This window comes from Pleurodeles waltl, chromosome 3_1 (genome assembly GCF_031143425.1).
Source record: "Pleurodeles waltl isolate 20211129_DDA chromosome 3_1, aPleWal1.hap1.20221129, whole genome shotgun sequence".
Classification (NCBI taxonomy): domain Eukaryota; kingdom Metazoa; phylum Chordata; class Amphibia; order Caudata; family Salamandridae; genus Pleurodeles; species Pleurodeles waltl.
Genome location: NC_090440.1, coordinates 24,018,495 through 24,045,667, shown reverse-complemented (window position 1 = coordinate 24,045,667; position 27,173 = coordinate 24,018,495). Strand labels below are relative to the sequence as shown.

At 48.3% G+C, this 27,173-nt stretch overlaps 1 protein-coding gene across 4 annotated transcripts in view; it reads left to right on the top strand.

Annotated features, from left to right (window-relative positions):
• The first annotated feature begins 17,175 nt into the window (after window positions 1-17,175).
• MAPK8IP1 (mitogen-activated protein kinase 8 interacting protein 1) overlaps window positions 17,176-27,173 on the top strand; it is a 298,023-nt gene continuing 288,025 nt past the window's right edge. For all 4 annotated transcript variants that reach the window (XM_069221748.1, XM_069221749.1, XM_069221747.1 and 1 more), the window contains exon 1: window positions 17,176-17,270. In XM_069221748.1, coding sequence (XP_069077849.1) covers window positions 17,185-17,270 — 86 coding nt within the window. In that variant the 5' untranslated portion in view covers window positions 17,176-17,184. The remainder of the gene's footprint in view (window positions 17,271-27,173) is intronic.

Below are 27,173 nucleotides of genomic sequence, written 5' to 3'. Positions count from 1 at the left end.
GATACTTTGGCATATTGTCATAAAAATAAAGTACCTTTATTTTTAGTATATCTGTGTATCGTGTTTTCTTATGATGTTGTGCATATGACACTTGTGGTACTGTAGGAACTTCACTCGTCTCCTAGTTCAGCCTAAGCTGCTCTGCTAAGCTACCATTATCTATCAGCCTATGCTGCTAGACACCCTATACACTAATAAGGAATAACTGGACCTGGTGCAAGGTGTAAGTACCCCTTGGTACTCACTACAAGCCAGTCCAGCCTCCTACATTGGTTGTGCAGCGGTGGGATAAGTGCTTTGAGACTACTTACCACTCTTGTCATTGTACTTTTCATAAGAGAAAAATATACAAAACAAGTTCAGTGTATGTACACCTAACCAAAAAGTTTTGCATTTCTTTTCTCACCTCTTTTCTAAAGTGCTGAAAAGTACCTCTAAACTTTCTAAAAGTTCTTTAAAAGTTTTAAAAGTTTTTTTCTGTCTTTCTAAAAGTTCTGAAAACTTTTTTCTCTTTTTCTATCACTTTAACTCTCTCTAAAAAATGTCTGGCACAGGCCAAAATGTTGATCTGTCCAAACTTGCATATGATCACCTTAGCTGGAAAGGAGCAAGGAGTCTCTGCATAGAGAGAGGTTTGAGTGTAGGGAAGAATCCTTCCTTGGAATTATTGCTTAACATGCTTAGAGAACAAGATAAGGTCAAAAGGGCCCCATCTGTTGAAAAAGTAGCTAATGGTTCCCAATCTGATCCAGGGACACCCCTAGGAAAAGATTCAGGAAAGAAACTTCAAAGCCTGCCCGTTACTAGACAGTCTAGCATAGTTGGTACTGAGGTTGAGTCACACCATACAGATAGTGTTGTCTCACATCATAGCAACAGTATTCCTTCTCACCACAGTAGAAGTGATGTTTCTGTTAACCAAGCTGTTAGGGTGCCTTCTGTAAGGGATAGGTCTCCTTCTGTCCATTCTCACCATACTTCTGTTTCAAGGCATGTCCCTCCCACCCACCCTGATGACAGATTGTTAGAAAGGGAGCTCAATAGATTGAGAGTGGAACAAACCAGACTGAAGCTCAAGAAGCAACAGCTGGATTTGGATAGACAGACCTTAGAAGTAGAGAAGGAGAGACAGAAGTTGGGTTTAGAAACCCATGGTGGCAGCAGCAGTATTCCCCATAGTCATCCTGCAAAAAAGCATGATTCCAGGAACCTGCAAAAGATAGTTCCCCCTTATAAGGAGGGGGATGACATTAACAAGTGGTTTGCTGCACTTGAGAGGGTCTGTGCTGTACAGGATGTCCCTCAAAGGCAGTGGGCTGCTATCCTATGGCTATCATTTAGTGGAAAAGGTAGGGATAGGCTCCTTACTGTGAAAGAAAGTGAAGCCAATGATTACAAAGTTCTTAAGAATGCACTCCTGGATGGTTATGGCTTAACCACTGAACAATACAGGATAAAGTTCAGAGAGACCAAAAATGAGTCTTCACAAGACTGGGTTGATTTAATTGACCATTCAGTGAAGGCCTTGGAGGGGTGGTTGCATGGCAGTAAAGTTACTGATTATGACAGCCTGTATAACTTGATCCTGAGAGAGCATATTCTTAATAATTGTGTGTCTGATTTGTTGCACCAGTACCTGGTGGACTCTGACCTGACCTCTCCCAAAGAATTGGGAAAGAAGGCAGACAAATGGGTCAGAACAAGGGTGAACAGAAAAGTTCATACAGGGGGTGACAAAGATGGCAACAAGAAGAAGGATGGTAAGTCTTCTGACAAGGGTGGGGACAAATCTAAAAATGAGTCTTCATCAGGCCCACAAAAACACTCTGGTGGGGGTGGTGGGCCCAAATCCTCTTCTAATCAAAACAAAGAAAAGAAACCATGGTGCTATTTATGTAAAATAAAAGGCCATTGGACAACAGATCCCAGTTCTCCAAAAAAAAGCACCAAGCCTCCTACCACTACAACCCCTACTGCTACACCTAGTGTCCCTACTAATAGCACTGGTGGTGGGAGCAAACCTACTAATAGCCAATCCAAGGGAGTAGCTGGGCTCACTTTTGGTAACTTAGCTGGGGTTGGTCTTGTTAGGGAGACCACAGAGGCTGTGTTAGTCTCTGAGGGGGCTATTGATTTAGCCACCTTAGTTGCTTGTCCCCTTAACATGGATAAGTACAAGCAGCTACCCCTAATAAATGGTGTTGAGGTTCAGGCCTACAGGGACACTGGTGCCAGTGTAACTATGGTCATAGAGAAACTGGTCCACCCTGAACAACACCTGCTTGGTCACCAGTACCAAGTAACCGATGCTCACAACAACACACTTAGCCACCCCATGGCTCTTGTAAATCTCAACTGGAGGGGGTTACTGGTCCAAAGAAAGTTGTGATAGCCACAGATTTACCAGTAGACTGTCTACTAGGAAATGATTTGGAGACATCAGCTTGGTCAGATGTGGAGTTGGAGGCCCATGCAGCAATGCTGGGCATCCCAGGGCACATTTTTGCTTTAACCAGGGCTCAGGCCAAAAAGCAAAAAGGACAGGGAAACTTGGATCCTGGAACAATGGACCAAGTGCTCCCTAAAGCTAGGGCTAGTAGAAGTAAAGCACTACCTACTATCCCTCCCTCTACAGTGGATTCTACTTCTGAGGAAGAAGAATTTCCACCCTGTGCAGAACCTACACCAGAGGAGCTAGAAGCAGACACTGCTGAGCTTTTGGGTGAAGGGGGGCCTGCCAGGGAGGAGCTGAGTGTGGCACAGCAAACCTGTCCCACACTAGAGGGTCTAAGACAGCAAGCTGTCAAACAAGCTAATGGGGATGTCAGTGACTCTCACAGAGTTTACTGGGAGGACAACCTCTTGTACACTGAAGCAAGGGATCCTAAGCCTGGAACTGCCAGGAGGTTAGTGATTCCTCAGGAGTACAGAAAGTTCCTCCTAACTCTAGCCCACGACATTCCCCTAGCTGGACATCTGGGACAAATGAAAACTTGGGACAGGCTTGTTCCCTTGTTTCATTGGCCTAGAATGTCTGAGGACACAAAAGAGTTTTGTAAGTCCTGTGAAACCTGTCAAGCCAGTGGCAAGACAGGTGGCACTCCAAAGGCACCCCTTATTCCACTGCCTGTGGTTGGGGTTCCCTTTGAAAGGGTAGGGGTTGACATAGTTGGCCCCCTTGACCCTCCTACTGCTTCAGGCAATAGGTTTATCTTGGTGGTAGTGGACCATGCCACAAGATATCCTGAAGCAATTCCTTTAAGGACCACTACAGCACCTGCAGTGGCAAAGGCCCTCTTGGGAATATTTTCCAGGGTGGGCTTCCCAAAGGAAGTAGTATCAGACAGGGGAAGCAATTTCATGTCTGCTTACTTAAAGGCCATGTGGAAGGAGTGTGGTGTGACTTACAAGTTCACTACACCCTATCATCCACAAACAAATGGACTGGTGGAGAGATTTAACAAAACTCTCAAAGGCATGATTATGGGTCTCCCTGAAAAACTCCGCAGGAGATGGGATATCCTGTTACCATGCCTTCTTTTTTCCTACAGGGAGGTACCCCAGAAAGGAGTGGGCTTCAGCCCCTTTGAACTCCTCTTTGGACACCCTGTTAGGGGTCCACTAACACTTGTCAAGGAGGGTTGGGAACAACCTTTAAAAGCTCCAAAGCAAGATATTGTGGATTATGTGCTTGGCCTCAGATCAAGGATGGCTGAGTATATGAAAAAGGCCAGTAAAAACCTTCAGGCCAGCCAAGAGCTCCAGAAGCAATGGCATGACCAGAAGGCTGTTTTGGTTCAGTACAAACCAGGGCAGAAAGTGTGGGTCTTGGAGCCTGTGGCCCCAAGAGCACTCCAAGATAAATGGAGTGGACCCCACACAATTGTTGAGAAAAAGGGTGAAGTCACCTACTTAGTTGACTTAGGCACTGCCAGGAGTCCCCTTAGGGTGCTCCATGTCAATCGCCTACTATGACAGGGCTGATCTCACCCTGCTCATGGCAATTGATGAGGGACAGGAAGAAGACAGTGATCCTCTACCTGATCTCTTTTCTTCCACAGAACAAGATGCTCTAGTGGAAGGTGTAGTTTTGGCTGATTGTCTTACTGCTGAGCAGAAAGACCATTGCATAAATCTCCTGGGTCAGTTTTCTGAACTCTTCTCTACTGTGCCAGGTACCACTTCTTGGTGTGAGCACACTATAGATACTGGAGACAGCTTACCTGTCAAAAGTAAGATCTATAGGCAGCCTGACCATGTCAGTGACTGCATAAAGCAAGAAGTGCAGAAAATGCTAGAACTGGGAGTGGTTGAGCACTCTGAAAGTCCATGGGCTTCTCCTGTGGTACTTGTACCAAAACCTCATTCCAAGGATGGAAAGAAGGAAATGCGGTTTTGTGTTGACTACAGAGGTCTCAACCAGGTAACCAAAACTGATGCTCACCCTATACCCAGGGCAGATGAGCTCATAGATACACTGGCATCTGCCAAGTATCTAAGCACTTTTGATTTGACTGCAGGGTATTGGCAGATCAAATTATCAGAAGATGCTAAACCTAAAACTGCATTTTCAACCATTGGAGGCCATTACCAATTCACAGTAATGCCTTTTGGATTGAAAAATGCACCTGCCACTTTTCAGAGGTTGGTGAACACAGTCCTGCAAGGGCTGGAAGCTTTTAGTGCAGCATATCTGGACGATATAGCTGTCTTTAGCTCCAGTTGGGATGATCACCTGGTCCACCTATGGAAAGTTTTAGAGGCCCTGCAAAAGGTAGGCCTCACTATCAAGGCTTCAAAGTGCCAGATAGGGCAGGGGAAGGTGGTTTATCTGGGACACCTTGTTGGTGGGGAACAGATTGCACCACTTCAGGGGAAAATCCAAACTATTATAGATTGGGTTCCCCCTACTACTCAGACTCAGGTGAGAGCCTTCCTAGGCCTCACTGGGTATTACAGGAGGTTCATTAAGAACTATGGCTCCATTGCAGCCCCTCTTAATGACCTCACATCCAAGAAAATGCCTAAAAAGGTATTATGGACAGCAAACTGTCAGAAAGCTTTTGAGGAGCTGAAGCAGGCCATGTGCTCTGCACCTGTCCTGAAAAGCCCTTGTTACTCTAAAAAATTCTATGTCCAAACTGATGCATCTGAATTAGGAGTAGGGGCAGTCCTATCACAACTTAATTCTGAGGGCCAGGATCAACCTGTTGCTTTTATTAGTAGGAGGTTGACCCCTAGAGAAAAGTGTTGGTCTGCCATTGAGAGGGAGGCCTTTGCTGTGGTCTGGGCACTGAAGAAGTTGAGGCCATACCTGTTTGGCACTCACTTCATTGTTCAGACAGACCACAAACCTCTACTTTGGCTAAAACAAATGAAAGGTGAAAATCCTAAATTGTTGAGGTGGTCCATATCCCTACAGGGAATGGACTATACAGTGGAACATAGACCTGGGAGTAGCCACTCCAATGCAGATGGACTCTCCAGATATTTCCACTTAGACAATGAAGACTCATCAGGTCATGGCTAGTCTTATTGTCCTTCGTTTGGGGGGGGTTGTGTAGGAAAGTACCATCTTGCTTGGCATGTTACCCCCATTTTTCACTGTATATATGTTGTTTTAGTTGTATGTGTCACTGGGACCCTGCCAGCCAGGGCCCCAGTGCTCATAAGTGTGCCTGAATGTGTTACCTGTGTTATGACTAACTGTCTCACTGAGGCTCTGCTAATCAGAACCTCAGTGGTTATGCTCTCTCATTTCTTTCAAATTGTCACTAACAGGCTAGTGACCAATTTTACCAATTTACATTGGCTTACTGGAACACCATTATAATTCCCTAGTATATGGTACTGAGGTACCCAGGGTATTGGGGTTCCAGGAGATCCCTATGGGCTGCAGCATTTCTTTTGCCACCCATAGGGAGCTCTGACAAGTCTTACACAGGCCTGCCACTGCAGCCTGAGTGAAATAACGTCCACGTTATTTCACAGCCATTTTACACTGCACTTAAGTAACTTATAAGTCACCTACATGTCTAACCTTTACCTGGTAAAGGTTAGGTGCAAAGTTACTTAGTGTGAGGGCACCCTGGCACTAGCCAAGGTGCCCCCACATTGTTCAGGGCCAATTCCCCGGACTTTGTGAGTGCGGGGACACCATTACACGTATGCACTACATATAGGTCACTACCTATATGTAGCTTCACAATGGTAACTCCGAATATGGCCATGTAACATGTCTATGATCATGGAATTGCCCCCTCTATACCATCCTGGCATAGTTGGCACAATCTCATGATCCCAGTGGTCTGTAGCACAGACCCTGGTACTGCCAAACTGCCTTTCCCGGGGTTTCACTGCAGCTGCTGCTGCTGCCAACCCCTCAGACAGGCTTCTGCCCTCCTGGGGTCCAGCCAGGCCTGGCCCAGGATGGCAGAACAAAGGACTTCCTCTGAGAGAGGGTGTTACACCCTCTCCCTTTGGAAAATGGTGTGAAGGCAGGGGAGGAGTAGCCTCCCCCAGCCTCTGGAAATGCTTTCATGGGCACACATGGTGCCCATTTCTGCATAAGCCAGTCTACACCGGTTCAGGGACCCCTTAGCCCTGCTCTGGCGCGAAACTGGACAAAGGAAAGGGGAGTGACCACTCCCCTGACGAGTACCTCCCAGGGGTGGTGCCCAGAGCTCCTCCAGTGTGTCCCAGACCTCTGCCATCTTGGAAACAGAGGTGCTGCTGGCACACTGGACTGCTCTGAGTGGCCAGTGCCATCAGGTGATGTCAGAGACTCCTTCTGATAGGCTCCTTCAGGTGTTGCTACCCTATCCTCTCTCCTAGGTAGCCAAACCCTCTTTTCTGGCTATTTAGGGTCTCTGTCTCTTGGGATTCCTTAGAGAACGAAAGCAAGAGCTCATCCGAGTTCCTCTGCATCTCTCTCTTCACCTTCTGCCAAGGAATCGACTGCTGACCGCGCTGGAAGCCTGCAAAACTGCAACAAAGTAGCAAAGACGACTACTGCAACTCTGTAACGCTGATCCTGCCGCCTTCTCGACTGTTTTCCTGGTGGTGCATGCTGTGGGGGTAGTCTGCCTCCTCTCTGCACTAGAAGCTCCGAAGAAATCTCCCGTGGGTCGACGGAATCGTCCCCCTGCAACCGCAGGCACCAAAGAACTGCATCACCGGTCCCCTGGGTCTCCTCTCAGCACGACGAGCGAGGTCCCTTGAATCCAGCAACTCTGTCCAAGTGACTCCCACAGTCCAGTGACTCTTCAGTCCAAGTTTGGTGGAGGTAAGTCCTTGCCTCCCCACGCCAGACTGCATTGCTGGGAACCGCGACTTTTGCAGCTACTCCAGCCTCCGTGCACTTCCGGCGGAAATCCTTTGTGCACAGTCCAGCCTGGGTCCACGGCACTCTAACCTGCATTGCACGACCTCCTAAGTTGTTCTCCGGCGACGTGGGACTCCTTTGTGCGACTTCGGGTGAGCACCGTTTCACGCATCCTCGTAGTGCCTGTTTCTGGCACTTCTGCGGGTGCTGCCTGCTGCTGAGAGGGCTCCTTGTCTTGCTCGACGCCTCCTCTGTCCCCAGATGCAATTGGCGACATCCTGGTCCCTCCTGGGCCACAGCAGCATCCAAAAACCCTTACCGCCTGATTTGCAGCTAGCAAGGCTTGTTGGCAGTCTTTCGGCGGGAAAACACTTCTGCACGACTCTCCACGGCGTGAGGGATCCGTCCTCCAAAGGGGAAGTCTCTAGCCCTTGTCGTTCCTGCAGAAACCTAAGCTTCTACTGTCCAGTAGCAGCTTCTTTGCACCCTCAGCTGGCACTTCCTGGGCATCTGCCCATCTCCGACTTGCTTGTGACTTTTGGACTTGGTCCCCTTGTTCCACAGGTACCCACGACTGGAAATCCATCGTTGTTGCATTGTTGGTTTGTGTCTTTCCTGCAGAATTCCCCTATCACGACTTCTTTGTCCTTTGGGAAACTTTAGTGCACTTTGCACTCACTTTTCAGGGTCTTGGGGTGGGCTATTTTTCTAACCCTTACTATTTTCTAATAGTCCCAGCGACCCTCTACAAGGTCACATAGGTTTGGGGTCCATTCGTGGTTCGCATTCCACTTTTGGAGTATATGGTTTGTGTTGCCCCTATCCCTATGTTTCCCCATTGCATCCTATTGTAACTATACATTGTTTGCACTGTTTTCTAAGACTATACTGCATATTTTTGCTATTGTGTATATATATCTTGTGTATATTTCCTATCCTCTCACTGAGGGTACATTCTAAGATACTTTGGCATATTGTCATAAAAATAAAGTACCTTTATTTTTAGTATAACTGTGTATTGTGTTTTCTTATGATATTGTGCATATGACACTAAGTGGTACTGTAGGAGCTTCACACGTCTCCTAGTTCAGCCTAAGCTGCTCTGCTAAGCTACCATTATCTATCAGCCTAAGCTGCTAGACACCCCTCTACACTAATAAGGGATAACTGGGCCTGGTGCAAGGTGCAAGTACCCCTTGGTACTCACTACAAGCCAGTCCAGCCTCCTACAAGAGCTGACCCCTGTTAAAGGGGGCGTAGAGGGGAACAGCTATGTCAGGAAAAACGATTTCGATGAGAGAAGAAAGGAGTTGTGAAGTTAATTTACACAGAGGCCAATTTCTGACTCCTATAATGTCATGTTTTACTCACTGTGCGAAATACGCGTTATTAGTGCTGGGAAGTGTATTTTCCTAAATTCTGTAACCTTAGTATTAGGTTATGAATATCCCTGAAGGAGAGTTTGCTAAGTACTCCAAGGAGGTGCATTTCAGGAACAGCTGTAGACACACTGTAGGAGAGTCACAAGTTAATCGTATTTTAGTAAATCTGATTTTCTCTGGTTAGTAAATATGTATTATGTAAACTAGTGGACACTGGGAAAGCCACACCCTGTTTTTGGACCAGCTTTGAACGTGTACCACAAGGCTAGAACAGTGTGTCAGTGTGTAATCGAGCACAATAGACGTGTGTCACTCCTGGGAACAAAACCCCTCTCTGACCCGCAAAGCCTGTTTTATCCAAACGTTTGCAGCGATCAATGCGCCTTTATAAGCTGTGAGGCTTCAATTCTACTCTTTAAATGCTTACATTGTGTTCACTGCCTTCGCTTATTGTAATAGTTCAACTGTCAGACGCTTGGCATGTGGCCTGCACGTGAATATTCAATAAGTGTCAAGGAGCACAGCCCAGAGGAAGGGCCGGGGTGTGTTATCACTCAGTTACACTAACAATATTAAACACGGCTATAATACTTTACTTTACGTCACAGTGGCTATATCCCAGAGTTTTTTTCTAACTGTATCTGGTATTATAGGTTCTGTCTGTTACTGTAGATTCATATACATACTTTTATGGTTTTATTTTTTTGTTGTATTTTACTGTTCTTTTCGCTGATGGCTTTATTGTGTTATTGTGCGCCTTGAAGCTAGTTCTTACTATTGCCAACTGCGTTTTTCACTCATTCCTATGGTGCACGTCACACAGTTCATTGTTTGTAGGCTCCTTCGCTTACTTACATAGAGTTCTGCTCATAAGTTACCGTGTCAAAGAAACTGAAATTTCAATGAGCGCAGCTAGAAACTGAACACAAATGTCTGACAAAGACTTCTAACTGCACGTTTCTCACCTTGTGAATGTCCCCGGGAACCAGACTGGGTTAGGAAACTTTAGCAGCAATTCCCTCGTGTGTCAGTAGGTGGCGCTGTGCAGCTCCGAGTGGGGATGTAACATCAGGGCCACTGGGAAACACTACTCCTGCGTAGTGACGTCAGTTCCCTTCTTTCGGCCCCTGCCGCAGCTGATCTGGGGTCACAGTGCTGTCTCTCACCAACTTTTTTTATCTAAGGAAAAACTTCTACATTTGTACACAGTGTGCATACATGGGCCCTACGCCGACAGGTGTCAAGCCACGTCAGGACTATAAACATCTGATGCTGGTGATGAACACCCAGGACGTCTGTCTCCGGTGCCTCAGCACCTTGCACGACCGTGAATAGTTTTATCAGATTCGGAGGCTCGACCCATCCTGGCACAGTGCCAGTACAACTTTTCTGAACATGACATTATGACAATGATGACAATGGGGATTTTTATGAGGGTCCCAATATTTGTGAGGACGTACAAGATGCTAGTGGGCTAGACACCTTCCCTGACAATGGACACAGGTTTCTGAACCTGAGGAATATGCCTCTTTTGCCACTGCCATTCACAGGGCAACAGAAGAGCTGATTTGACGCTGCCCATGCAGGAAGTTAAAAACAATTTCTTAACCAAAGTGCCCAACCCAGCAGCGACAACCCAGGAGCCTCTGTGACCAGGTGGGCACCTGGCCAAAGCCAGGATCCTGTGCCCCAGTCAATCCACAAGTGGCAAGGTGTGCAGGCCTGCTCCCGTAGACTCGGACTTGTTAGTGGAGCATCCTACCTTCAAGAGCCTGGTGGTTCAGACATCATCCAGTTGCCTCAACCCCCAGCTCCTCCCTCCTCATCTGAGAGGTGATCCAAGCAGATGGAGAACTTCGTGGAATGCATTTCCTCCAGTGCCAGCCTTGTCTTAGGATCTATGGATACCTACTGTCTCCTGGGATGGTATTCACACTCCTTGTGGGACAGAGTGGTGGACACTGCCACCTGTCTCAAAGGATGTCAGAACCTCACACCAGTGTGTGATTGTCGATGGACAAGATGCTGAGAAATATTCCATCCATTCTGGCCTGGATCCAACCGGCTTCTTGGGTAGGGCCAGTCGGGGCCAGTGTGGTGCTTAGGCACCACGCCAGGATTTGCTTGATGGGCTTTTCATTAGGCGTCCACCAATTTCTGATGGACATGCTGTTTGATGGCTCAAAACGCTTTGGAGCGAAAGCTGACCCAGTCCTTGAAAAATGTAAGGAAATCAAGGCCACTGCTCACTTGGGCCTAGCTCAGCCTGTTCCGCAGATCCTCCAACAGCAAAGCCACTTTTTGAGGTTTTAGAAGGGGGTACTGAAGAGGACGTGCCAATATCCACCTCAACAGCAACAGGCCTTGTTGCATAAACTAAGACTGACTTATCTCTACAAGGTTTGTTTATACACTTAGGGGCATATTTATGAGCCCCTAGTGCCACCTTGCGCTACATTAGCATAATTTTTTTTGTTGCTAATGTGGCTCAACGAGGACAAAGTCCCTGCACCATATTTACAGAGTGGTGCAATCCATGCTTTGCGCCTCTTTGTAGCCCTTTGCACTACATTTTGCCTGCGCCACACATAAGGGGGCAGATTTATGAAAAGAGGTGCTACACTGAGTGCAGCGCCACTTTTCTTGCGCCCCTTTGTTCCCCCCTAACACCACCATGCGTGCGCCATATTTAAAATAGGGCGCACCATGGCGGTAGTCAGGGGGACTAGCGCCATAATCTTTGACACTAGGCCAGTGCTTTGCAGGATTAGCATAAAAAATTCTGACGCTAATCCTGTAAAGCCCCCAGCGGCCCGTTGTAACCAATGGGAGCCTCCTTTTTAACGCCTGCACTTAGCAGGCTTTAAAAAATGCAGATAAAAATGGCGTAAAGGAATCTCATAGACTCCTTTCCACCATTTTTACAGTCCCCCTAGCGCCGGAACACCGTCTTGCATACATTATGCAAACATTGAGCCACTTTGTAAATATTACACAGTGTTTTTGCCCTTCCAACACCACATTAGTGTAAAAAAATGACGCTAGTGTGGCGTTGGAATGGTGCAAGGACACCATAAATCTGGGCCACTGTATGCAAATACATTGGGGGGGGGCAAAAAAATGGCGCAAGGAAATCTAACAGATTTCTTTGCGTCATTTTTTCCGGCACTTTTAAAAGGCATTACAAATTATATTTTGGCACTACTCCTGCAGAATACATGAATATCGTCAATAAAAATGACGCTATTGCCCCCTACCCTGCGCCATGGTGCGCCATATCTTAGATGCGGCGCATACATGTTGGCGGTAGGGGAACGCTAAGGCGTGCAAGGAAAGAGGCGCTGCACTGGGTGCAGCGCCACTTTCCTTAAATATGCCCCTTAGTTCAATGCACCAGTGCTTGAATGTGAATGACAGGCTATTGAGCCCTCAGAATCCCACCCAATGTATGGCTCAAGTGGTGTCAATGCTTCTAGGTTACTAACAGTCCCTAAACAGAGTTCCGGGACATCATGGTGATATCAAACAAACCTATTTCGTTCACCCTAATCTCAACACAAACTGCATTAAGAAAAAGACACTTCAACTAAAAAGCGTTTTATTTCAACAGTTTCAACATGTTACTTAGCACATCTAAAATAACCACACAAGACATCATAATAACAGTACAGAATAATGTTGTGAAAAACGAGCACAAAATGAACATTTCTACCATAGATAAAATGTCATCTGAAAATCGAAGGCTCTAAAACCTACTTCTACACACCACGCTAGGAGAGCACGGAGCAGCATAACTTGCGTCAGGAGTTTCTTGGGGATAATCAGGTACTGCATATCTGCTTACAGCTATTAGCTGTAACTATCCGTAGTCAGGGAGGCCGTGTTCCCTACAAAAGGCAAACACGCACTGCATCAGCTGCTCTCCTGGGCTTGGTTCGATATCAGCTTTCAATAGAAAGTGTGAGGCGGCAGCAACTCCGGCAGCCAAGATCGTCTCTGGCCGTATCCTGACGATAATCTGGGATAAGAACCCCTCCCCCGGGTGATCAAGTGGCAGCCCGTTTTAACTGTATATTACCTACAATGGGAATTTCTGACAACACGTCAGGATTGTCCGATATAACATATGTGCATGAAGATGTTAATCTTAGACGCATTCTTATAAACAAAAACATGTAAATTCAGACTACTCTGTTTTGGTTACTGTTCTTGTCTGACCTTGAAATGGAGCTTACAAGGCACTTGTCCCGGACTGATGTGGCATCAGGTGTCTTATCGATGTCATTGTCAGAGTGACTTGACACTTTCACAGGTTCTTGGGAAGATAAGGACAGACAACATCTGCGCCAAAGGCAGGCATGTTGATGATTCACCAAAAATAGAGAAACATTGAGTCTTGGCCTGCTCAAAACAAAGTCGGGCTTTACGGCCTTTACGTTAGCCTCTCTGCCCTTTTGAGGCCGTTCAGGCACTCAGGGGCAACGCTCTACAAAAGCTCCCTTCATCCCCTTCACACTCAGCTGCTGCAAAACCACTTTCATTTGTCCTTGGTGGTTCATGGAAGCCGCCCTGAAGATGGTGTTTTCTCAAACTATTCTTCTGCCTCATCAAGTCCAGGACATTTGGCCTATAATCCCAGTGTTTCAACCCTTGAACTAGGAGATCTATGGAGATCTCTGGCTCAATTTATTCACCACCGTAGAGAAAGCGTAGTGTCAAAACGTTTGTGCGTTGGAGCTCCCTGGGAGATGCCTTCTTTCTGCCATGTGTTTCTGCCCTTTCCTCTCCTGCCCAGAGTGCTGAAAAAAGATCAGGAAAGACCGGACTTAAGTCATCCGAGTGGCTCTGGACTGGACAGAGTGTGGTACTCGGAATTTCTGGCCAAGAGCTTTTGTCCTCCAATCCAGCTGCACCATCGGGAGAACCTACTGTCACAGCAACATGGCCGGGTCCTGCACCCCTGCCTGCACAACCTACACCTCCATGCGCGGAGATGAAGCAGTGACAGTCAACAGCTTTCAATCTTCCTTCTGAAGTGGTTGGTGATACTCCACCAGCTGGCGTCCTTCCATTAAGTCTGTATATTCGGGGTGCTGGGAGACGTTCGTTACCTGGTTTTCCCTACATCATGTTCAATCCTTACAAGCAGGTTTGTCACACATTCTTCTGTTTTGTCTGTCATTGGCCCAGCAAGCCCTTGTTCCGGGTACAGCTAAATATTTTTTGTTAGCCCTTTCAGCCTTCTTACACTTACCGGATTGGCCAGCCCTTTTCAAGTCACATGTTGTGATGCATTTTTTGGGATGACCCACTTGTTCCTGAAAACACCTTTCAGTGGAACCTAAATTTGGTTCTCGTTTATCTACTGTCTCCTCCATTCGAACCTATGCTTAGTTGTCCCTTAGGCCTGTTAAGTATCAGAACAGTGTTCTTTATCACAATAACATCAGCCAGATGTGTGAGTGAACTCCAGGGCTTTGGGATCCACCAACCATACACTTTGAGCCTCATTTATAAGGCTTTTGCGCCACCGTTGCGTCATTTTTTTTAATGCAACGGAGGGGCAAGCAGTTCTTTACACTGCTCCTCATTTAGAAACTGACGCATTAGGCCTAATGCGTCAGTTTGTAAAGCCTTGCATCATTTTATGCCTCCAACTCTCGTATACATATATGTACGGGGTACGTTTTAGTAGTAAATGCAGGAGGAACACCACACGAGAGTGACTGGAAAATGGAGAACACTTACGAATAAAGGGAAGGGTTAAGGCAGGAATATAGAGGGGTTTCGTGAGGGTGAGGGAGGAGTTTAGGGAGGGATGTCAACTTACCCACAAAAGAGTAAGCCTCGGTTATTCACAAGCATCACTTCTATAGTTAAAACAGCCAAAAAGTGACCCAAAACAGTAGTAAAGTACTCCAGCTCAGATTGGGAGTACGTTTAGCACCACACATGGCCAACCAATTGTATGACAACTCCATCCCAAATGAAAATTGTGAATCTAGGGACTTAAAATAAGATTCCTTAGGGAATAATGCTAAATTATATTCAATTATTTAAAGTAGTTACAAAAGTAAATAAATGCAATGGAGTATTAAAAATAATTTATAAAAATAGTACATACTTTAATTTAATTCTAAAATATTTAAAAAAATGCTTATTTGCATTCACACTTAATGTAACAATACATTGTATTAAAATATAAATACATTTATTTTAATAAATCATATACATCAATTTTAATAATTATTAAAGGATAACATTTTAATACATTAAGTGGGAATTTATTTGTAATTTAAACTTCAGAAAAATGCTAAATGTAATTTATTACATGTCCATTAATTCAATATTTATCTAAATTGTATGCTAATAGTGCTGTAATGTTTTTATTTAGTCCTATATGAAAAATAAATATATAAAATGAATGTACATTAACATGTTTAAAACGTTTTCAATTTTCCCTACAGATGTTTTGGTCGCTGCTGTAAGCATTTGTAATGCTCCTATTTTACCCATGAGAAGTATGGTAAAGAAGTATGTTGTTTTGTGCAAGATTTAAGTGCCATAAATGCAGTTTTCCTGTTGTTCCAAATTCTTCTACCGTTCTATCATATACACCAGCAGCTGTTGCTTGGAGATGTGTGTTCCCCTTTCTTCTGCATTCCAGTACACCCTAATAGCCAATATATTTTTGCTTTCTTATTTTTCAGTGCGTTCAGTTGGGTGAGGTCTTCTGGGAGGTTTGAGTGATGTGACCTCAGAGATGCTGGAGTGTACCATGGTGCACAGGGCCTTGGCTTGGAGAATCGGGGTGCTGAAACTTTTCAAACACTCATCCCCAATCACAGATCTGGGTTAAATCCATTGTTCTTTTGCTCACCATGCCACCCCAGTTTGGACCCAGCCATATGCAAATCAGTCTTGACCCTGTTCCTCATGGGAACAGTCCAGCCCGAACTGCCAGGCCAGGTCCTCCCTGGACCGGAAACAAGCATCCTGGGACCGGTTTCAGAATATTACCCTTCATCAACCAGGCTAGGTTGAATCCAGTGGCGCAGTGAGCACAGGACCCACGTCTGGGCATACCTTGGCCACTTAGGGCGACTTTAGCAACACAAAAGGATGATGGACGGGGTGTTGAAACTTTTCAAACAGTCACCCCCAATCACAGATCTGGGTTAAATCCATTGTTCTTTTGCTCACCATGCCACCCCAGTTTGGACCCAGCCATATGCAAATCAGTCTTGACCCTGTTCCTCATGGGAACAGTCCAGCCTGAACTGCCAAGCCAGGTCCTCCCTGGACCGGAAACAAGCATCCTGGGACCGGTTTCAGAGTATCACCCTTCATCAGCCAGGATAGCTTAAATCCAGTGGCACAGTAAGCAAGAGACCCTCGTCTGGGCATACCTTGGCCACTTAGGGTGACTTTAGCAACACAAAAGGATGATGGACCGAGTGCTGAAACTTTTCAAACACTCACCCCGAGTCACAGATCTGGGTTTAATCCATCGCCTTTCGCTCACCGCGCACTGGATTCTGAGTGGGAAGGTTCGACATCATGAGTGGACGTTGTGGTGGCTTTGATGATGGACAGTTACAAAGGTGGTCCTTCCTTGGCTCTTCTTCAATCCAGTCAGCTATCTTTGGAAACCACACTCTCTCAGGGCTCTCTTGCCCGGTACTATGCCACGATGTCCTTCATGGACGAGGTCAATCACTCTTTGTCACAAGTCTTCGGAGTAACAATTCGAGACGCCCTGAGGATGATCCCTTCTTGAGTCACTGTCAGGTTCTCTTGCACATGATGGAATTCCTGAAGCTCTTCTCGGAAGATCCTGAAGATCCCCCTCTCCACGCCTGGTTGTCGATCAGCTCCCAGCCATTGCCAGACCTTCATCGGTCTGGGTAGCAGCTACGCCTGACCCACCAGGGCTGGGGGTGCCTGGCTGTAGAGTGAAGCTGAGACATTCTTCAGCCGCAGTAGGTTGTGATGCAGTCACTCGCAGAGAGGGCACTCGGGGAGAAGTACCCGGCTGGCGTCTGCGCTTTCCCGACTTATGAATGAGGTCATAGTAGTATTCTTGAATGAACTCACTCTTTCGGTGAGCGTACTCGCTCTTTTTCACTGGATGATTCCCCTCAATCTCCATCAGTGTCTAACACTGCAGGCACTCACTCCAGTCTCTTTCACTGAATAACTCACTCTTGCAGTGAGTGCACTTGCCCTTCTCCACTGGTTGCACTCACTCCTCCTCATCAGGTTACCAGCTCCCTTTCGTTGCATGATATCATCCCTAACTCCCCCCATCACCCCTCCTCTCTGAGCCAGTCGTACGACACGTCACCACTGCTTCTACATTAGCGTCCTGAGAGCCGCGGATCCGTCATACATGTCAGAGGCATCATATAATGCCCCCCCCCACCACTGGCCCCGCCCCAGCCCCGCCCCCTCGCTCCTCCCCCAGTCTCGGCCGCTATGGCGGATACAGGGAATGGCTCCTCTCCGCACTCCGGATCCTCACCCTTCCTGGGGATGCAGCTGGCCTCGCCGCCCACCTTCAGGTACCGATGCCCCCCCCGTCCGCCCCCGGACCCTCACCTGCCCCATCCAAGGCTTCGGGCACCAGTTACCTGCCCCCACCCTCCGCCACCGGATCTTCACCTGCCTCTGAGGGGGCATCTGCAGCATATGGATGGCCCTCCTGGCATCCCCATCCAAGGCTTCGGGTACCAGTTCCCCGCCCCCACCCTCCGTCCCCGCATCTTCACCTGCCCCCGAGGGGCGCATCTTCTGCATATGGATGGACCTCCTGACATCCCAATCCAAGGGTTCGGGTACCAGCTCCCTGCCTCCAGCCCCATCATCCGCCCGGAGCCTCACCTGCCCCGGAGGGGGGGGGAGGTGGCATCCGATACACATGGTCCCCCTAATATTCCCATCCCAGGCTTCGGGTACCATTTCCCTGCCTCCCGCCCCTTCCGATGCATCCTGCTGTCAGCGCAGGGTACGGATAACAAGCAGTACCCCCCCACCCCCACACACACACACACACACACTCACACACACTAAAAAACAGACTCACACAGCCCCGGGCCCTCCGTGTACGTGTCAAAATAATACTGTGAATCCAGGCGTAATGCCCCCGATAAACAGTCACGCGGCCCTTTAAGGGATCTGAGAATTACATTAAGGACTACATGTTATCCTTCCTGTCATTAATGCCCTCTGTGTACACACCTGTTATTCTTCCGGCCATTAATGGCCTCCATGTACACACCTGTTATCCTTCCTGCCATTAATGCCCCCTGTGTACACACCTGTTATCCTGCCGGTCATTAATTCCCTTCATGTACACACCTGTTATCCTTCCGGTCATTAATGCCCCCTGTGTACACACCTGTTTTCCTCCCTGTCATTAATGCCCTCTGTGTACACACCTGTTATCCTTCCTGCCATTAATGCCCTCTGTGTCACACCTGTTATCCTTCCTGTCATTAATGCCTTCTGTGTCACACCTGTTATCCTTCCGGTCATTAATGCCCTCTGTGTCACACCTGTTATCCTTCAGGTCATTAATGACCTCCATGTACATACCTGTTATCCTTCCTGTCATTAATGCCCCCTGTGTCACACCTGTTATCCTTCAGGTCATTAATGACCTCCATGTACATACCTGTTATCCTTCCGGTCATTAATGCCCCCTGTGTACACGCCTGTTATCCTTCCTGTCATTAATGCCTACTGTGTCACACCTGTTATCCTTCCTGTCATTAATGCCCTCTGTGTACACACCTGTTATCCTTCCTGTCATTAATGTCCCCTGTGTACACACCTGTTATCCTTCCCGTCATTAATCCCCTCTGTGTACACACCTGGTAACCTTCCTGTCATTAATGCCCCCTGTGTACACACCTGTTATCCTTCATTAATGCCCTCCTTGTACGCACCTGTTATCCTTCCTGTCATTAATGCCCTCTGTGTCACACCTGTTATCCTTCCTGTCAGTAATGCCCCCTGTGTACACACCTGTTATCCTCCCTGTCATTAATGCCCCCTGTGTCACACCTGTTATCCTTCCTGTCATTAATCCCCTCTGTGTACACACCTGTTATACTTCCTGTCATTAATGCCCTCTGTGTCACACTTGTTATCCTTCCTGTCATTAATGCCCTCCATGTACACACCTGTTATCCTTCCTGTCATTAATGCCCCCTGTGTCACACTTAGTACCCCTCCTGTAATTAATGCCCTCCATGTACACACCTGTTATCCTTCCTGTCATGAATGCCCTCTGTATACGCACCTGTTATCCTTCCTGTCATTAATGCCCCCTGTGTCACACTTGTTATCCTTCCTGTCATTAATGCCCCCTGTGTCACACCTATTATCCTTCCTGTCATTAATGCCCCCTGTGTCACACTTGTTATCCCTCCTGTCATTAATGCCCCCTGTGTCACACCTGTTATCCCTCCTGTCATTAATGCCCCATGCGTGCGCAACTTTCTCCTCCCTTTGTCAGCACCCCCCTCCGCCTGCAGACACAACATCCTTCCGGTCATTAACGGCCTCTGTGTGCGCATCCATTATTCTTCCTGTCACTTATGACCTGTGAGTGCACAGCTTTTATAATTCCACTCATTGATGACCTGTGTGTTCACAGCTTTTATAATTCCACTCATTGATGACCTGGGTGTGCACACCTTTTATAATTCCACTCATTAATGACCTCTGTGTGCACAGCTTGTATAATTCCACTTATTAATGACCTCTGTGTGCACAGCTTTTATAAGTCCACTCATTAATGACCTCTGTGTGCACAACTTTTATAATTCCACTCCTTAATGACCTGTGTGTGCACACCTTTTATAATTCCACTCATTAATGACCTATGTGTGCACACCTTTTATAATTCCACTCCTTAATGACCTCTGTGTGCACACCTTTTATAATTCCACTTATTAATGACATGTGTGTGCACACCTTTTATAATTCCACTCATGAATGACCTGTGTGTGCACACCTTTTATAATTCCACTCATTAATGACCTCTGTGTGCACAGCTTGTATAATTCCACTCATTAATGACCTCTGTGTGAACAGCTTTTATAAGTCCACTCATTAATGACCTCTGTGTGCACAACTTTTATAATTCCACTCCTTAATGACCTGTGTGCACACCTTTTATAATTCCACTCATTAATGACCTCTGTGTGCACACCTTTTATAATTCCACTCATTAATGACCAGTGTGTGCACACTTTTTATAATTCCACTCATGAATGACCTGTGTGTGCACACCTTTTATAATTCCACTCATTAATGACCTGTGTGTGCACACCTTTTATAATTCCACTCATTAATGACCTATGTGTGCACACCTTTTATAATTCCACTCCTTAATGACCTCTGTGTGCACACCTTTTATAATTCCACTCATTAATGACCTGTGTGTGCACACCTTTTATAATTCCACTCATTAATGACCTTTTTGTGCACAGCTTTTATAATTCCACTCATTAATGACCTGTGTGTGCACACCTTTTTTCCTTTCTCTCTCAATCATGTCTTCTGTGTGGGAATGTGATCCTTCCTGACAGTAATACCCTCCTTGTGCGCGTCTGTCATTCCCCCTGTCGGCAATGCACAGTCGTTATACTTCCTGTCATTAATTAGATGTTTACACCCCCTTATCCTGCCTGTTCCAAATAATCTCTTTGTGCACAATCGATGTCCTTCCTAACACTTGTGCCCTCTCTGTGCACAGTCGATACCTTCCTGTCATTAATGCCCTCTGCGTGCACAATCGATATCCTTTCTGCCATTAATGCCCTCCCTCTGTGTGCACAATCGATACCTTCCTGTCATTAATGCCTTCTGTGTGCACTATCGGCACCTTCCTGTCATTAATGCCCTCTGTGTGCACAGTCTGTATCCTTTCTGCCATTAATGCCCTCTGTGCGCACACCTCCCCCCTCCTCTCTCAGTAGTATGCTCTGCGGACGCACACATTATTCCTGTCATTAATGCCCTCTCAGCACAGCCCCCAGCCCCTCTGTTTGCCCCGCTGCTGCCCAGTGACCCTCGCTGCCCCCCTGTGCCCTGCCCACGAAGGCCAGTCTGTGTTTCTGCCCTCTGACGGGTGATACAACATCCTTCCTGTCATTAATGCCCTCTCAGCACAGCCCCCAGCCCCTTTGTTTGCCCCGCTGCTGCCCAGTGACCCCCGCAGCCCCCTTGTGTTCGCTGCCCACGGATGCCTGTCTGTGTTCTCATATTCTGCCCTCTGACGGGTCATACAGCGCTCTGACGAAGCTGTGTTCATGGTTTCACTCATGCGGGTACTCTAGCGCCGAGAGGCCGGAGGAGTCAGTGAGGCTTTCTGGTGATATTAAACATGGGAGGCCCCGGTGGGTCGGCCCGAGCCGGGCAGGTCTCCTGGGCCTCCGCCTCGAGGAGCTGAGGAGGTGCTGTGGGTGAGGCCTGATGGTGACATAAAGCTGTGGTCCTTGATGTGCTCTGGAGCTGTGCAGGTGTGGCATTCTCTAAACATGACGCTCTCTGACACTGGAGCTGTGCATGGAACTGTCCACGACACTTCTTGTTGTGTATGGAGCTGTGCAGGTGTGGCCTTCTCCAGTTTGCAGCTCTATGCCACTGGAGCTGTATATGGAGCTGTCCGTGTCAGGTCTTGTTGTGTATGGAGCTGTGCAGGTGTGGCCTTCTCTAGTTTGCAGCTCTCTGCCACTGGAGCTGTATATGGAGCTGCCCATGTCAGGTCTTGTTGTGTATGAAGCTGTGCAGGTGTGGCCTGCTCTAGTGTGCAGCTCTTTGTCACTGGAGCTGTATACGAAGCTCTATATGTCAGGTCTTGTTGTATGTGGAGCTGTGCAGGCGGGGCCTTCTTTAGTGTGCAGCCCTCTGTCACTGGAGCTGTATATGGAGCTGTCCATGTCAGGTCTTGCTGTGTATGGAGCTGTGCAGACGGGGCCTTCTTTAGTGTGTAGCTCTCTGTCACTGGAGCTGTATACGGAGCTCTGCATGTCAGGTCTTGTTCTATATGGAGCTGTCACATGGAGTTTAAACCACTCTGAGCGTGGGCACACGGAGGTTAAACCACTCTGAGCATTGGTATAGGGAGTTTAAACCACTCTAAGCATAGACACAGGGAGATTAAACCACTCTGACATGGGCACAGGGAGTTTAAACCACTCTGAGAGTGGACACAGCGGGTTTATACCAGTCTGAGCGTGGGCATAGAGAGTTTAACCCACTCTGAGCATAGGCACAGGGAGTTTAAACCACTCTGAGCATAGGCACAGCGATTTAAGCCACCCTGCGCCAGGGCACAGGGAGTTTAAACCACCCTGAGCACGGGCACATAGAGCTGAAACCACTCTGTGTGTGGGCACAGGGAGTTTAAACCACTCTGAGCATGGTCCATGGAGTTGAAAGCACTCTGTGTGTGGAGGCATGGAGTTTAAACCACTCTGAGTGTGGGCATAGGGAGTTGAGCCCACTCTGAGCATAGGGCCCATGGATATTAAACCACCCTGAGCATGGGCACATGGAGTTGAAACTACTCTGAGCAAGGGCGCATGGAGTTTAAACTACTGTGAGTGTGGCACATGGAGTTTAGACCACTCTGAGCATAGGGCCCAGGGATAGTAATCCACTCTGAGCATGGGCTCATGGAGTTTAAACATGCTGTATATACTCTGTGGGTTTAGAGCACGCCCATTACTTTTTATTCGTTCCTTTGTATGCCCTTCGAAAATCTTTGCTTTTTGTGGTGAATCGCTTATATTTGTCCTTCCTTTTGGCGTGTTGCTCATGCCCATGGTGACTGGGCCTATTACTTGTAGACTTTCACTTCTGGCCATTTATGTTAGTTTTGGCACACTATTTTCTTCTTTTGCCTCGACTCATGATTTTGGATTGTTGTGTTTTTGGGCTTTCTGAACACAGCGCACTCAGCCCATGGCTGTAAGTAATGTCCTTATCTCGTTTCTTCTCCCGTCCCCAATCTCCCTGCTGAATCAATTCATGTGTTTGTAATAGCATGACTTTTCAGGCTTCTTTTTTTCTTTTCAGTTTTTTTAAAAATATAGTGCAAACTCGAACCAAGGGCTTTGGAGCGCTTTATATGTGCACCAGTTACATTACACAGGGTCAACTTTCATTGATGCTTGTGAGGCATTTCGAGTCAGCAGCCCCAGTCCTGCAGGCTCGCATTTCCTCTGCTCCTAATGAACAGGGCTGTGGGATGGCGCACCCATTGTCTTTACATATTGAAGTGGCTGAAAGTAAAGGGAACCCCTTCTCTAAATGGGACTAGCTGGCTTGTGTTCCAGCTGCCTGTTTTATACTGCTGTATTTATTGATGATGTTGTAAATGATGTGTGTGGCTGACGGTTAACATAGCGGAACACGCACAACCCTGACAAATAGTTTTGAAGGCAAACATTGCGCTAACCTTAGAAAAGTATATCTTAAAGAAAACTCAGATTAGCGCTTCGGTTGTTAACAATACTGAATAGGGGACACTGAACACAGTCAAAATGGCATGACATTGCATTTAAATCCATCCCACATGCATCTTTTTGATTCAAAATGTTGAAAAATCTTGCTTTCATCAATTGTTATTCCATCAGTAAAACCCTCCCTTGTGTGTTCCCAAAAATGTGATTGACATGTATGTGTTTATAATTGTCCTGTTTTTGTGGACACCACAGCTTTTTGAGACTTGAGTTTTCCTTTTGTGGAGGTTGGTGATGGAGACAATAAACTGCAATCAATACTGACATTTAATGCATTTCACTTCACCCAAAATGTAAAGCATTTTAAACCATAGGAGTGCAATAGTGGCCAAGGCAACTGAGGGAACACTGGGCTCTGCCTCCACTTTTCCCCAGTTTGCTGGAGTTTGTGTTTACAGTAAGAGGTATTCAGCTCTCCCCGCAGCAGTGGGAAGTCTCCTCCCCCACATTTAGGGTGACCGGATTTTGAGGAGCAAAAACCAGGACAGGTCAGACAGAAAAGAAGGACTAAAGATTTCACAACCCCTTTTTATATCTGGTATGTCAAGTTTTTTGCGTAGCTTTGTGAATGTGTGCCTATACATGTGGGTTTATATCTATCTATATATATATATATATATATATATATATATAAATATATATATATATATATATGATATCCAACCCGCCTCTCTGCTCCCCACTCCCTCTCTCTGCTTGGAGCCCACAGGGGACTGTTTTACCTGACATTAACAGATAAATTACTTTAATTATTGCATACTTTGTAGGCATCTCTTAAAGGAAAGCATACCTTTAACTTACGCTTCCCTAGATAATATGACCTTTGACCCAAAAACCGGGACATTTATGTAATGATCTGACCTTTTTCCCCAAAACTGGGACATTTGTTTATAATTAAGAGAAGCGTCGGGACACCAGGACAGTCCTCTCAAAATCGGGACTGTCCGGGGAAATCCGGGACGTCTGGTCACTCTACCCACACTGCAAGCCTCCTAGTGCTGATGCTTGGACAATAAAACATCAACAGACATGAACTCGAAGCCAGATAAACCAACCCCTCCCCCAGCACCCCTTCTCATGGATTGGTTCATTGACTTCAAGGGACTGGCACAGTTGTGCTTTGTGTTCAGCATGTTACCACCACAGACACAATGCAAAGCATATTTGCATTGTAGCTGGAAAAGCAAAACTACGAGTCCCAGAATCCAAAGCGTTGTTGGTGAAAACACCTGGCTTGGTGACGGTGAATAGTATGAAATTTGGTATAGTATAGTATGAAATGGTTCTCAGGCAGGTTGCTCCCCTCACCGCCACGCAGCCCCCAGTGTGACCGCTCTCGTTGCTGTGCCCTGACCGCCTTTTCCCGCCTCCAGTGACCAAGCGCCAGCGTCCTCTTCGGTTCTTGTGCCCGAGTGCCTGTGTCCGCCCTCTTTCCGTACCCCGAGTGCCTGTATCCCTGGTTTTTGTTGCATTTTAACTTTGTGTTCTTTACCTTACCGTGTTCTTTTTTGTCTTCCAGCCTCACCGCCCGTTTCTCCCGCCGCTACGTCCCGATAGCTCCGCCCCCTTGCTCCCCATTGGCCGCCCCGCTCCCACCTCCCAGCTGCTCCTCCCTCCCGCTTCCCCTCATATGGAGGCCGCGCAGCGATAGAGAGAGCGACCTCTGACCCTGGTTCTCAGGCAGGTCGCTCCCCTCACCGCCACGCAACCCCCAGTGTGACCGCTCTCGTTGCTGTGCTCTGACCGCCTTTTCCCACCTCCAGTGACCAAGCGCCAGCGTCCTCTTCGGTTCTTGTGCCCGAGTGCCTGTGTCCGCCCTCTTTCCGTACCCCGAGTGCCTGTGTCCCTGGTTTTTGTTGCATTTTACCTTTGTGTTCTTTACCTTACCGTGTTCTTTTTTGTCTTCCAACCTCGCCGCCCGTTTCTCCCGCCGCTACGTCCCGATAGCTCCGCCCCCTTGCTCCCCATTGGCCGCCCCGCTCCCACCTCCCAGCTGCTCCTCCCTCCCGCTTCCCCTCATATGGAGGCCGCGCAGCGATAGAAAGAGCAACCTCTGACCCTGGTTCTCAGGCAGGTCGCTCCCCTCACCGCCACGCAGCCCCCAGTGTGACCGCTCTCGTTGCTGTGCCCTGACCGCCTTTTCCCGCCTCCAGTGACCAAGCGCCAGCGTCCTCTTCGGTTCTTGTGCCCGAGTGCCTGTGTCCGCCCTCTTTCCGTACCCCGAGTGCCTGTGTCCCTGGTTTTTGTTGCATTTTACCTTTGTGTTCTTTACCTTACCGTGTTCTTTTTTGTCTTCCAGCCTCGCCGCCCGTTTCTCCCGCCGCTACGTCCCGATAGCTCCGCCCCCTTGCTCCCCATTGGCCGCCCCGCTCCCACCTCCCAGCTGCTCCTCCCTCCCGCTTCCCCTTCATATGGAGGCCGCGCAGCGATAGAGAGAGCGACCTCTGACCCTGGTTCTCAGGCAGGTCGCTCCCCTCACCGCCACGCAGCCCCCAGTGTGACCGCTCTCGTTGCTGTGCCCTGACCGCCTTTTCCCGCCTCCAGTGACCAAGCGCCAGCGTCCTCTTCGGTTCTTGTGCCCGAGTGCCTGTGTCCGCCCTCTTTCCGTACCCCGAGTGCCTGTGTCCCTGGTTTTTGTTGCATTTTACCTTTGTGTTCTTTACCTTACCATGTTCTTTTTTGTCTTCCAGCCTCGCCGCCCGTTTCTCCCGCCGCTACGTCCCGATAGCTCCGCCCCCTTGCTCCCCATTGGCCGCCCCGCTCCCACCTCCCAGCTGCTCCTCCCTCCCGCTTCCCCTCATATGGAGGCCGCGCAGCGGCCGCGCCGCCGGCGCGCCAAAGGCAAGCCCGTCCGCGCCTGGACCGGGCCCAGCGCCAGACCCCCTGGCCCCCGCCGTTGCGAGCCTACCCACCGGACCTACGAAGCCGCCACCCTCCTCGCACTCAACACCGGCCGGATCCCCGGATGCTGCCGAGCCGCCCCAACACGCATCCACGGACCCTTCACCTGCCAATCCTGCAAGTTCTCCTGCATCCAAACCCGCACCGCACCCGCCAAACCAAGCACCAGCAGCAACCACCTGAAATGCATCCTGCTCAACACCCGCTCCGTCCACAGACACGCCTTGGAACTCTGGAATCTGCTCGACTCCACATCTCCAGACGTCGCCTTCCTCACAGAAACTTGGATGAACGCCTCCTCAGCGCCCGACATCGCCATCCCGGACGGATACAAGATCACCCGTAGGGACCGCGTCAACCAAACAGGAGGAGGCATCGCCATCGTCCACAAGAACACCATCCGCATCACGACCAACTCCGACGACACCCTCACAGCCGCCGAACACCTTCACTTCCAGATACACACCGACCCCAAGACCACACTCAGAGGCACCCTCATCTACAGACCCCCAGGACCCCGCACACAATTCAGCGAAGACATCGCAGACTTCATCAGCCCACACGCCCTCCTCTCCGCTGACTACATCCTCCTAGGGGACCTCAACTTCCACCTGGAGAACAACGACGACAACAACACCACCACCCTGCTGGACAACCTCGCCAACCTCGGACTCAAGCAACTGGTGAACACCCCCACCAACTACGCCGGACACACGCTTGACCCAGTCTTCACCTCCAGCAAGTACATCTCCTTCAGCCACTCCACCGGACTCCACTGGACAGACCACAGCTGTGTCCACTTCAGCTTCAGAAGAACCACGACTCACCACCACCCTCAACAGGCCCCCCACAGGAACTGGAACAAGATCACCACCGACCAGCTCTCCACATCACTGAGCCTGAACCCCCCCGGCAGCTCAACGGACCCCAACCAAGCAGCCAACAACCTCACGCAGTGGATCACCAACTGCGCCGACCACCTCGCACCGCTGAAAAGCCATCCCACCAGACCCAACAGCAAGAAAG